Source organism: Megascapheus bottae, chromosome 1, assembly GCF_031878675.1.
Source record: "Megascapheus bottae isolate mThoBot1 chromosome 1, mThoBot2.hap1, whole genome shotgun sequence".
Classification (NCBI taxonomy): domain Eukaryota; kingdom Metazoa; phylum Chordata; class Mammalia; order Rodentia; family Geomyidae; genus Megascapheus; species Megascapheus bottae.
The window spans coordinates 68,887,316-68,901,832 of NC_143509.1; the positions used below are offsets into that span (position 1 = coordinate 68,887,316).

General features: G+C 33.9%; 1 protein-coding gene across 11 annotated transcripts in view; it reads right to left on the bottom strand.

The window, feature by feature from the left end:
* The window catches only part of Bbx (BBX high mobility group box domain containing), a 223,327-nt gene that overhangs the window by 83,131 nt on the left and 125,679 nt on the right, over window positions 1-14,517 (bottom strand). For all 11 annotated transcript variants that reach the window (XM_090346935.1, XM_090346928.1, XM_090346923.1 and 8 more), the window contains one exon: window positions 428-592. In XM_090346935.1, the coding sequence (XP_090203061.1) occupies window positions 428-583 (156 nt within the window). In that variant the 5' untranslated portion in view covers window positions 584-592. The remainder of the gene's footprint in view (window positions 1-427; window positions 593-14,517) is intronic.

Here is a 14,517-nt window from a genome sequence, read left to right on the forward strand (position 1 = left end):
TATCAACCTCTCTTGGTAAATAATTAACATTGATTCATATTTTCAAAAAACATTTATTTGGCATTCCTAAATTTAAATACTAGGGAGGGAGGGAACAATAGAAGATAAGTGCACAAATGAATAGAGGAGGCAAAAATACAACAGGGCGGCTGCCAGGTGAGCATGTCAAATTTCATGAGCACCCCTATTACAGTGTATTTTAACATTAAGTTTACAGAAATACTAGTTAAGAAGAAACTTTCCATCTAAGTTATTAGGATGAATAGTTGCTTAAAGATCACATTTAAACTGTAAATTTAAGAGTTAAACAGAATTCAGGTTATGCTGACTTTTAGAAACATACCTTCCGCACTATACCTGCTCACTCTATTTCTATAGTATTATTATTTAAATATACTTAAGCTTCTATAGAGAATGCAAGTATTACCTTATCAATATCTTCCTCTTCCTCTTCGTCTTCCTCCTCTTCTGAAAAGTCCAGAAGTTTCTTTGCTAGCAATGGATGCCACTGAAGACACTTCCGTTTTGGTCGTTTTCCAGGTCCTTCTTCTGTTGAATCTTTATTTCTATTACTGCCTTTCATTACTGTAACCTGTGGTAAGAAAGACAGAAATACAAAGAAATTGAGGTTAATGTGATTAAAATTAGTTTATTTTGCTCCCTTAGTCTGAATTAGATTATAACTTTAATGGCTAACCTATCTACCAGATCAGGCATTTACTAGATTCAGTGAGAATCATAAGCACCTAATCAAGCATTCCCTTTGGTGGGCTAATGAGCTAATAAAAATGCCTTTTATGAAAGCTGCTCAAAACTTAAAACCTAAAAAAGTTTTAGGTTGCTTACTGGCTATGTTCTCTATTTGCATTTATTCAGAATAGTGTTTCTCAGATGAAGGACACCTCGTAAGGGAACAGTTTCTCAGACAGGTGGTCCCCAGCAGTTCTCTGAACACTCTCATTTTACTATAACATTTATAGTGAATTTTTCATTCCACATAAAGATAAATATATGTTTATATTATTATCAAATAAGTAATATGTGGGAATCAAATGGATCTGGATTTGGGATAAAACTATTTTGTAAGATGACATAAAAATAAAGTAAAAAAAAATGCCTCTACATGTCTATACATGTAATCTACAGTTATACTTCAGGACATTTTTGTTTAAATTTGTGGCTGAAACAATTAAGAAACAAACAGACTACAAATATTTTCTTTTTTTTTTTTTTTGCCAGTCCTGGGCTTGAGCCCAGGGTCTAAGCACTGTCCTTGGACTTTCTCAAGGCTAGAGCTCTACCACTTGAGCCTCAGCACCACTTCTGGCTTTTTTTTTTTTTTTTTAATGTGTATGTGGTACCAAGGAATTAAACCTGGGTCTTCGTACATACTAGGCAAGCACTCTACCACTAGGCCAAACTCCTGGCCCAAGACTACAAATCTTTTAAAGCCCTAAGTTCTAAATCATTTCAAGCAACTTTAAGTAAATTTATTCTTGATGATAAAAGTATGTTATTTCTCATCTTTTTTGTTGTCCCTTGGTTATCTCATATTGTTACAGTATCCTACCTTTTTATCTGATATATTCTATTTATGTTTGTTTATTTGAAATAGGATAGAAAAGGGGGAAAACAAGATGAGGGGAGGGAAATGGGGACAAAAACATGAGAAGGGGTAGCAATTATTGTTAAGAAATGCACCTTCTATCTGGTGAATATAATGTAACCCTTCTACTAATTACAATAAAAATATATATTTAAAAAAGCAACACAGGCTGATATTATTCAAGTGATAAGAACATGTATAATAAAATTTGCCCTCTCTAATATATCAAAGCTCATATTCTAAAGGTAACTTTATCAAGTTCATATAGTCTTCTCAATTGTTTTTTCATGTTTTATTATTTCTCATTCATTTGATAAATACATTATCATTTATAATATTCATGCAAAAATTCAACACAGTAAAATGCTCTGGGTGAGTGTAGGTGTCAAATGCCTGCAAAGTTATACTCCTAAACATTTAACACATTATTAAAACTGAAAGATGGGACCATAAACGTATAACATCAAGATTCATTCAGTTCCCAAAAGCCTTATAAACATCTTAGATAGCATAGACTAACTTACACTATATTCTTTTGGAACTGAAGCTAATCTCTACTGCAAACGGAAAAAAAAATTTTAACCCCAACATTAAAAGTCACTAATGTACTTTCCCCAGGCCTGCATAGCTTCATCTTAAAGATCTGAGTATCTGAGCAATCCAGTAGTTACTTTGAAAATAAAAGTGAGAAGTTATCTAGCTTCCTCCTTTTCCTTAAATGCCAACATTATTTCTTAAATAATCCAGTGTCTTTGGAATGCCATCTTTATTCTATAGCATACTTTTATACTAAATCATCATGTGTATATGACTATTTCTAGAGTCTATCACTGATCATCTCTTTCTGCTTGTCTAACATATGCAATAAGGGAACTATGCATTCTGTACCTTTTTTACAAATGCATCACTAAATATGTTCATTTAAAATATGAAGTTGTATAGATTGTATTCTTTTCTCTTGATCTACTGACCTTGCTTTCATTTTTAATAAGTGCCTAATAGTCTAAAATATAAATACATCACAATTTACTTAACCCACTACTAAAGGACATGTAGGCTAATCTTTTATTGAGGTTTGCAAATAAAATGTTCATTTCAATAAAATATGAGTCTTCATCTTGATTTTTGAAAAAAAAGCTTTATTAATTTATTCACAGCCATGTTCAGACCAGAAACAAAAACAAAAGAGAAAACAATGCTCCTATGGCTAAGTTAGCAATAAATTGCTGAATATCTAAAATAATGACATGATTTGTGTAGCTGCCTTAAGAGTATAAAAAATTACTAAAAATTCTAAATGGAACTAGTTATCTGCTATGCTCTTAAAAGAACAAAGATTTCTTGTGAATTGACAGACTATTTAACAATTCCCATTCTATCTACAAATAAAACTTGGCACAGGAAACTGAATTTCTAAAAATACCAATGTTATAAGAAGAGAAAGGAAAATGGCTATTTCTGTGGTTTATTAATCACTTCAGAATAAGTTGCCTGAGTGGTAATTAAACACATATTCAGGACCCAATATTTTATAACAGCCTTAAAAAAATAGTACAGGAAATTAATGGGAAATTGCAAGTCAGGAGTCTTTTATCAACTGGAAGGGGCAAAATGATTGCCAGTGCCTAAAGAAAAATAAATTTTTAGCTCCAAGGTTACTGAGTTAAAATGTGCTAGTTTTATATGCATTACAATACCCAATTTCCTATCTCCCTCTTTCTCTCTCCCTCTCCATTTCCCTCCCTCCCTCTCTCTTCCTTCCCCCCCCCCCACCTGATTTCACCTTTTGGGTGCTGTTAAGAGAGCAGTTTCCATACATTGAAACTTCTGAAACTATGAGCCAAAATAAATCTTTTATGTGATGGACCTTAAGTATATTGCTCACAGACACAAAACTTACACCTACATGCATCTTTCTTGCACTTCAAACCATCCCTAGATTACTTATAATACCAAATGTAATATAAATGTTGTATGAATTATTGTTATTGAGGACTAGTGACCACACATAGAAGTCAGTATATAATCAGCATATTTTTTACTCAGTGCTATTTTTTCCCAGATTATTAACCCAAGGCAGACTGAATCCAAGAATATGCATGTTCCATATGTAAGTTTAATATTCAAAGACAAAATAGAAGCTCAGTAATCAAGTTAATGGGTAGTACATGTGACACAAACATTCATGGTTCACATTCATCTCATCTTGAATCTCGAGCTCTCATGTTATCCATGCAGTCTACATATTAGGGTTACAATGTCTTTGCTTGTCTTTCTTTTCTTCCTTCCCTTCTCTCTTTTCCTTATTTTTTTCTTCTTTCCCTTTTCCTCCCCTTCTTTTCTATCTTTTTTTTTATTTTTGAGACAGCATCATTATAACCCAGACTATCCTTGAATTTGCTGTCCTCCAGACTCAGCCTCCCCAGTATCAGGATTATAAAGTGCGTGGGGAGCCTCATTCCCACTAAACTATGTTTGTTTGGTACTCTGAATAGTAACTGCTTCCTATCTAGAAGTAGACTGGAAAGATTTTGCATTGATAATGGCATTTACCATATTTTTCTCTTGAATTATGATTACCTCTTTTTTGATGGTCAAACATTCTCTTTCTTTGCTTGGGCATCATCCTAGCCCACTTAACACCAAAATTAGTTACATGTGAGAATGGTCTCCAACCACCATACAAACCTCAGTGCCTACCTATGTGACTATTTTTGTACACTATGATGGGCTTCAAAACTAACCACTATTTCATCCATTTTCCTGAATCAAGATATCCTTTCCTGAATGGGAGAGAAAGGGTATGTAGACTAAGCTAATATGCTTGCAAACCACTAGCCAGCTGGACTTGGGGGGAGGGGGAGACAAGGTTGGTAATTTTTAGCACAGTATCAGACACAGCGTAGGAACATTTTTAGTATGGAAAAGATACATGTATGAGTAAGCGAATTGGAGACAATGCATCTTAAAACAATATGACCAAGGAAAGAGTAATCAAATACTTCATGCTGTAAACTGGGAAATTAATCATCTACAGTTATCTAACCAGGCTTTAATTTCTTATAGATCTATTTTCAAACTGAAGAAACCAGTGGAGGGGAATTATGTTTCTGATATACTTACTTCTATCACCTTTCTTTTCCTCACTATCCACTGCGCTTCTTTTCCAAGCCATGTTTAACATGCCCAGCTCTGTAGGGCATGAACCTACAATTCAAAAGGTCTTAGCATCCATTCAAATAACATATTCAAACTACCACACTAAAACTCTTGGTAACATGGTTTTAATTCGGCAGGTGTGATGAGAGAAAAAAATTGTTAATGAATAATTTTGACATCCTAAGAGAAATAATTACCCATTTCTGTGCCCATCACTGAACAAAGATGATTTTGTTCTTTCTGTGTTCAGGTTTACATACATCATTTTGAACTTTAAGAATGATAATTTATATTTTTCCAGAAGATGATATATATTCATCTAATATGGCAGAGCTCAACTGCTTGCCACAAATAAAATGGTCAGTTTGTAAGAATCATTTTTCTCTATACAAACCATTGTTTTAAAATTAAAAATTTTTAAATATGGATATGATTTTCAATTCTAATTAAAAATTATTAGGTTTTAAATCAACAATCTAAGGAAAAAGGAAAGAATGAAGGGGAATGAACAGAAGTACATATGGATGAAAACAATACAATGAACCCTGTTAACTGTTTTGAAAAAAAGACAGACATAGGGATCAGAAAGGGTAAATTTCTCATAATACATGTATAGGTGGATTTTAAAATGTCATGAAGCTCTGTGGCTGTCAAAATGTATGAGTAAAAATTTGTGAAAGTATCAACAATCTATATCAATAGCTGCAACCCCTAAACTACTGTTCTTTAAATACCAGAAAGATGGCAAATAATTTACATGACAATTAAAAGATTTCATTTTATGCAGTGAAACTTCCAGGCTCCAATGGATGCAAAATAGAAAACACTATTTTTTCCCCAAAAGTAAAAGAGATTGGCTATTTCTTTGTTCAGTATTACAGCACTTAGTCAAGTAGCTTATCTTAGCTTCTAGTTGCCACCTGCTTTACACTCTGCCACATCAGAATTACCTCATCATTTACAAGATTTCAAACTGCATGAAAGTAAATCATTGCTTATTTTTAGATTCCTAGATTCTAAAACACCAGAACACTGCCTTGAATATGCATTTATTTACAAAAAGTGCTTGAAAATGTATGAGTTTAATGAATCTGAACTCTTGCCTAGGAAATTAGTCAAAATGTATGGAGTGCTATTATTCATCTATATTTATATTTCTTTGTACTTTTTTCTTTAAATATAGTCTAATTTCAAGATCAATAGATATATGAAAAAATATAAATGCTTATTGATGATTCAGTCTTAACAGTACCACTAATAAAATCAATGGTTTCTTCAGTTTGAAAATAGATCTATAAGAAAGTAAAGCCTGGTTAGATAACTGTAGATGATTAATTTCCCAGTTTACAGCATGAGGTATTTGATTACTCTTTTCTTGGTCATATTGTTTTAAGATGCATTGTCTCCAATTCACTTACTCATACATGTATCTTTTTCCATACTAAAAAATGTATCTACGCTGTTTCTGTATTCCTTTCAAGTTGTTTTATGTGTTTGAGCTGAATATGCTCTACTTTAAAGACCATGTAGTTGTACATGAAAGCCCATTTTTAAACTAAATTAGATTTATGAACTTGTTTCAAAACAACTAAATTGAATCTGTGAACTTTTAAAAATGACTTCACTGAATTAGCAACAAAAAAAAAACCCATTTGCCTATTACTTGTTTGGCTTTTGTCCTTTAAAAAAATAAAACTACCAAAGTGAGAATGCAAATAATGTTTTAATATGATTCAAAACTACTTTTTCCTATTCTCCAAATGCATGGTATGAAAATGTTGTGAAACTTGCTCTATAAGCTAGATATTTACTGAAGTATCTTAAGACTAGTATTTTTCACAGCCTGGATTATATAAATCCACTCCTTCTGCTTGCCAATTTTTTTTTTAAACCAGTCCTGGGGCTTGAACTTAGGGCCTATGCACTGTCCCTGAGCTTTTTTTTGCTCAAGGCTAGCAGTCTACCACTTAAGCCATAGTGCCATTTCTGTTTTTTTTTCTGTTTATGTGGTACTGAAGAATTGAATCCAGGGCTTCGTGCATGCAAGGCAAGCACTCTACCACTAAGCCATGCTCCCAGCCCCGAGCTGGCCAAATGTTTATCCCCTAGCACCATACTTCAGTATAAAACTACTCATAAGATAATAAAGGCTTCTCTATAAGGCAATTATAAATTATATAAACTTGGAAAAATATCTTAGGAAGCTATTCAGTATCATTGAGGAAGGGTATTAGCTAATTTTAGGGAAATGCAATGATCTGCACATTCTGTAATTTTCAAATTCGTTATCATTCTTCCCATAAGCCATATTCTTTACTAAGATCAGCATTCATTAATTCAATTCCTTTCTTCCTGCAGTCTCTTGGTGAACTTTGTAATAAGCATCTAACCATGTATTTCCATATTTACATATTGCATTATGTCAAGGAGTTCTCATTTACATACTGATCTGTCAAAACCAAAAAGTCAGTAGTAGAACATAAAAATCAACAACCGCAACTGCAGAGCTACCAATGAGCTAATACTGCTTTTAACTCCATACTGTTTTTTTTTCAAAAATGGATAATCAATTTATACTTATAGTCATTTTAAAACTTGTTAGTTACATTTTTGACATATCTAAGACATTCTGTTTTAATTTTAATAAAGCATTGTTTAATTCAGAATTTGTCTATGTTTCACAAAGTTCTAGTAAATTTCCTGATACAAAGAAAAATATAGTATTGTCTATTAATGTCTCTCAACTGGTACTTTCTATTAAATACCACTTTGTAATTTACAAAGTCTTCAATGTATGATTTACTTATATATTACTCATTGCACTCATGTGTGTGGGGAGGAGATGAAATGCAACCCATTTCACACTTCAGTGTAATAAACCTCAGAGAGACCTACAGAACTTTTCAAATGGCATTAAATATTCCAAGTAGAGAGAGAGAGTCCGAACTTTAATTCCAAAACACAGGTACTTCCTGATCCATGTCAATGACTAGTTCTTAGTCAATGTATTGACATTGGGAAAACTCAGTATCTTTTTAACAGTTCATTAGTGGCTCAGTATTGAGAGGATCCCCAAATTTCCTTTCACATCTCAAAACAGTCCTTCATATAAATGTATCTAGGCTAAACAATCAAAGAGTCAGGAAACAGTGATCACATGTATCTATGATTCAATGTACTCTTCTCTGCATTTTGTAAATACTGGTGTTGCTGCTCTGAAAAGTACTTTCATAAGTGCTTGTGACTGAAAGCCCAGTCTGACTCATTCAAAGCAAATATGATCTACCCATGGAGATTGCAGCATCTCTACCTACTTTTCAAGACAGGCAGAGGTAGGAAAAAATCATGTGACTCCTCAGTATTTTACCTAAATTCAACATTCTGTACCAAACATAATGGAGATGTAATACTTTAAGAGTTTGCAAGTAGGGAAGGATACTACACACAGGACATATAATTCCAGAGCAGATTACAATTTCATATGCTTATTCCAGAACTTGTCTAAAAATTTTATAACAAATTTTATGCAAAGGAAAAGCCCTTCACATCTGCCCAAATATATGATAGATTTAAAAATAACACTCTTTTTAAGAATGGATAAATGGAAAAAAGGAAATGCGGCATGTAGATGGAACATGGCATATACATGGAATATTTATATTCTGCCCTAAAGAATGAAATTATGGCATGGATAGAACTTCACCCAACATCTTATTTATATAGTACACAGAAAAAAAACTTTTTCTCCTATAACAATCCATTTCTAAGTAAAACATCCATTTCAAAACATAGCTATAAAAGTAGTTAAAGCCAGGCGCGGTGGCTCACGCCTGTAATCCTAGCTACTCAGGAGGTTGAGATCTGAGGATCAAGGTTCAAAGCCAGTCTAGACACAAAATTGGAGCTCTTATCTCCAATTAACTTCTAGAAAACAGGAAGTGGGGCTTGGCTCAAGGGTAGGATGGTAGCCTTGAGCTGAAGAACTCAGGGACAGTGACCAGGCTGGGCTCAAGCCCCATGACCCACAGGAAAAAAAAGTAGTTAATAAATATATCTTTATTTTTAACACAATTCAGTGTATAATTTACTGTATTGTTAAGCTTCCATACATTAGAAAAGCAGTAGGTTAGTTAATACCCACTTTAATACTACTCAAAATTGAAATAAGCCTGAAAAATTCACCAGTTTTTTTTTTACATTATAGAATTTAATTGTAATACTCTATACACATTGAGTTTTCGAAAGAACAATTACTTTTCAGGCTAATAAAAAGTTTGCATCATCATTACCAATATTTGTACATAGTTCATTGCATTACATATATCGTAATATTTCAAATATGTGACATTAATGCTATTTTCAGTACTATATTATGAGCAAGTATATGTTTAGTACATTTGTATACACATCAACATACAATTCATCAGAATGTTCTATAGAAACTGTACAAAATCATCTAATTTGCCAAAACAATCTTTACATTTTAAAAGCCTTTATACATATTGATATGTATTTTTCCATATATTTTTATTGTAATTAATAGAACAGTTACATTATATTTACCAGATAGAGGTGCATTACTTCACAAACATTGATATCCATCCTCATGTCTTGGTCCCCATTAAATTCACCAATTTTTAAAGCTGGAAAATGTCTTTTAAAGGTCCATAAGAAGATATTCTTAGTTTAAGTGCTGGTATTTAGGTTTCTTTCAACTAAATAGTTACATGTGTGTGTTATATATGTATTTATATTTGTTTTTAGTAAATTATAAACCTGAGATTACTCTTTTGTATTACTAAATAAATTCAAGTGGCAAAGTACTGTTTTCAAAAGTAGTAATTTACAGGTTTATTTATTTACAGTAAGATGGCAGAAAGAAATTTAAGGGTTTATCTCTTCACCTTCAGCCTGTAAATGAACTGCATCAATATAGGAAGAGCTTCTAAGAAACAATTTTATTCTATTATCCTAACTTTAAAAAAAGTCACAGCAGAAAAATGCAAATAAAAAATTATCTATTTGAGGGCAATTTAAAATTCTTAAGATTCCTTTCCTACATGACAGAATATTTCATAGAAATGCATATCACCAACAACCACAAAAAGATACAAAACAAAAAGGTCAATGATTATAAAACACAGAAGCAAACCTACCCTGAGAATTTTAACTGAAAAACCTAAAGCCAAGAATCAGAGATGGGGGGGGGAGAATGAAAGAGGAACCTGTGGTTATCAAGACTTTTGCTCCACAGAAAACCAGTCAAAATGTTCCAGGACACAGAGAAAATGTCTATAAGGCATTACTTCTAGCAGATAGTAAGTAATCAGAAAAGTGGAAATCAGGCTCCATTACTCATGGCAGGATAACCTGCATTATCCTCTTACAGATGTATCACAGGCAAGAGCTGATGAAGAAAAATGTAGGTTGAAAACCAAATTGGAAGGGTGTCTCTCTTACATCTAATTTTCAGCAAACTTTGATAAGTTTCAAGCCTGGTTGACTTTTTCTCCTTCCCTATTTCCTTCAATTTCACTTAGGAAAGTCATTGTACTTAGGTTATTCGAGTGTGACTTGGTAAGTGGCTTCATGTTGCCTCCGATATTCCTTGCAAACAGCAACTGATTAAACACCCTCAGGTTAAGTAGATCAAGGAAGCTTAATGTTGGTTCCAAGAACAAGAACTTGTCAAACTGACAAATCAGCATCTTTCCTCTGCCAGATACTGTCCTTTTAGATTGATTTCCTATTTCCTAAAACTTACTTCTTGACTCTTGAAACTCAAATTAACACTATGGTTCTGAAAGCTTATAAATTCTTATTTTCCATTTTCCCATTTCTCTGAAGATTGCACTGTTGACCCTTGCTACTGATTTAGCAGAAGTCATGTGGAAGCCAATTCTAGTAACCCTACCACAAAATCAGAACTGCATTTTCACAAGAGCTAACTTTATTTCTGAAATACCTAATTCAGTTGTCCATCTTTTAAAACAATTCAAAAGAAGGGGTCATCACTTCTTGTGGCACACTGCCTGTAACCTTTTGTCTATACTTAGAGAAAAAAAAAAGATGAAAGACAGGAAGTAGCCTATCAACAAGCAGTTCTTTGAAGAACTCAGATAAAATACTACAGTTTAAAAGTACATTTGCAATCATAAAGTTACATTGCTTGAATAAATTCTAAATACGGTGTCTGTCTTTGGTTTTATAAAGCATTCTTACTGTTCACTGCTGTCCCTGATGGCTTAGTTAGGTACCCCAGTCCTAAATATCGGCCAAACATTCACTGAAATATAACTACATGAGTTACTAGTTTTTAAGTCTTCATGCTAGAAGTAGCTACTTAAGCTCTGTCACCACTTCAGCTCTTGCCCTCGTGGTGTGCTACTGCCTGCTATGTGACATATAAAAGCATGTCATAGAAACAGCATGGATCTTATTACCTGGGTTTTCCTACTCTCCAATGGGATATCAGACAGTGCTGGAAATTCATATAGCCTCCTCTTGGACATATTATCTCAGCAAAAATATAACAATGATGATAAAAATTATAAGGACCTTAACAGTTTAATATTTGTGTTTAAAAGTGAAATCTAGGTTGGAGGCATAGCTCTGGTGGTAGAGTGCCAGCCAATGAGTTGAAAGATTCAAATACCTAGTTCAAGTCCAGATCTTGGACAAGAAAAAAATCTATTCTTAACTTTCCACATTTCCTATTACAGGAAAAGTTAAATGATGACAGCTTAAATAACAAAACAAACTCATTTTACATAAAAATCTATTAAGAGGTGATAAATATCATAATATTATACCATATTTTCTTAGTTGGACCTGGAAGTACATGCCTATATCTTAACATTGATGAGGGTGAGGCAAGATTTTGAGTTCAATACTAGTCTTTGGCTATTTAGGAAAAGCTTGTCTCAAAAAATTAAATATGTATCTGTTTTTTTTCTTAACCTCATCAGCTATTGCTTGAAAATTTTCATGAAACAGCTTCCATATAGGCTCTTTTAATGAAAGAAGGAAACTAATAATGACATAGTTAGTGGAAACTTCTTATTTTTTCTAAGTTCAGTTAAGAACAATGTAATGCACAACCAGTGGTTTGTGCCTGTAATCCTAGCTAATCAAGAGGTAGATAGCTGGAAGATCAAAGTTCAAAAACAACATGGGCAGAAAAGTCTGAGAGACTTCATCTCCAATGAACTAGGAGAATGATAGACCGACTGGAGGTATGTCTCAAGTAATAGAGAACTAGCCATGAGCAGAAAATGCCAGATGAGAACACAAAGATCTGAGTTCAAACCCTACACACACACACACACACACACACACACACACACACACACACACACACATATTTCAAGCTGGGCCCTAGTGGCTCACGTCTGTAATCCTAGCTACTTAGAAGGCTGAGATCTGAGGAATGTGGGTTGAAACCAGCCCGGGCAGGAAAGATTTTTATTTCCAATTAGTTACTAGAAAATTGGAAGTAGAACATGGCTCAAAGCACGTACTCAGAACTCTAGTCTTGGACAAAAGAGCTCAAAGACAGTACTCAGGCCCTGAGTTCAAGCCCCATGATGACATAAAATAAAAATAAATAAATAGGGGCCAGGAATTTGGCCTCGTGGTAGACTGCTTGTCTAGCATGCATGAAGACCTGGGTTTGATTCCTCTGTACCACATACATAGAAAAAAGCCAGAAATGGCGCTGAGGCTCAAGTGGTAGAGCTCGAGCCTTGAGAAAGTACAAAGACAGTGCTCAGGCCCTGAGCTCAAGCCCAAGACTGGCAAAAATAAATAAATAAATAAAAAGTCCAGTTACTAAAAAGAAACGATAGGTTTTAACTTAACAATTGATAATCTGTAATTCTTGGCTGAAAAATCAAAATTACTATATTTGTGTTGAAGTGCCTTCCATACAAACTAAAACCTAAGCTTGTAAGTTAATATGAGATACACATATAGAAATATGCACTCTATGAAGTGAAGAGCTGATAACTGAAAATTGGAATTGCAGCAGTAAAGGAGTTTTGCTCTCTCTGGAAAGGAAAATGAAAGAAATAGAAGGATTCTTTTAAATCATGAACCACAAGCCAAGTCTGAAACTCACCCAGAAAGTCAATTGTCAGTATATATTTCTAGCTGATTTCATGAAAGCATCAGACACCTAAGAATGTATACAAGTAGTACTCAAGAACATATAGAGAAAAGTTCTAGAAAGAAGAATTAAAGAATGATAAACAAATAATGTAGATGTCATTGGATCTGATAGCATTAAGGCAAAGGTATTATAAATAAATTCTTATACTTTTAAGTTTTTCTTATCTAACAAACGAAATAGCTGTTTTCTTTTCCATGAAGAAGAAAACATTTTCTCATCCTCATTAAGTGACAGGGATTTTACAGATTTATGCAACCGACAGAAATATCTCTAAAATATCCGAGTTCACACTACATTTAAACCTCAGTTCCACCATATATATATAAAACACTAAAAAGAAGGAAATTCTAACAACAAAAAAAGAACACTAGAAACTGATAGCAAAATCAATACATAATATACATTGCTGTTGCCATTTATACACCATGATTCTAATTAAAAGCAAACTCTGGCCGGGTGCAATGGCTCATACCTGTAATCCTAGCTATTCAGAAGGCTGGCATCTGTGGATCGCCCGGTTCAAAACCAGCCCAGGCATTAAAGTCTATGAGATTCTTATCTCCAATTAACCACTAGAAAAACTGGAAGTGACACTGTGGCTCAAGGGCTAAGGCGGTAGCTTTCAGCCTTGTAGAGTTCAAGGACAATGCCCAGGCCCACGGCTAGGGCGGTAGTTTGAGATGAAGAACCCAGGGACAGCGCCAGGCCCAGAGATCAAGCCCTACGCCACCACCACTAATTACAACAACAACAACAACAACAACACACACACACACACACACACACACACACAGAAAGGAAGAGAGAGAGAGAGAAAGAGAGAGAGAAAGAAAGAAAGAGAAAAGAAAAGAAAAAAGAGAGAAAAAAAAAGCAAACTCTGAAAGTATGCTTGTGCCTAAATAATACTGGAAGGATAGGGAAGGGGAGAAAACAAAGTGGGGGGTGTGGGGGAGGGTAATGGGTACCAAGACATGTGAAAGGGTATCAATGTATGTGAATTAATGCACCTTCTATCCGGCAAATATCATGTACTCAAAATTAACTGCTTCAGTACATAATTACTGCAACTGCAGCAAATGGGCCTTTTCATCTGTAATTCAATTACTGTGGAAGGTTTTATAGGTTGAGTATTAAGAAGCAAAGCATTTACTTAACCATAAACATAGAAATAAAAGACTCAACGTCATATCTTAATTAAAAGTGCATGTGAAAGCTCTGGTGGCTGTCTATTCCAGAGTCACCCTAGCTTGTCGAGCAATATTCTGGGGTCATGTGGAGAAAACAAACATTGTATTTCCAGGTAATTTAAGTGATTTAACTACGGTTCGAGACAGAGATGATTTGCTATACTAAAGTCCCTTGGTTGCATTGTGTTTTACTTACACAGCTAATGTGACATTATCCTTTAGACACACTTTTGTTTTTCTTTGCAAGTTTGCCTTGTACTTAATAGAAGCATAACTAATATGAAGAATGCAGTCATAAGTGATGAATAAAATGAACTGTGTCCTCAAAATAACCTTGGGAACAAATGTCAGAGGTGGTTTAAAAACACATACTGAATTATCTTGAGAACATGGAA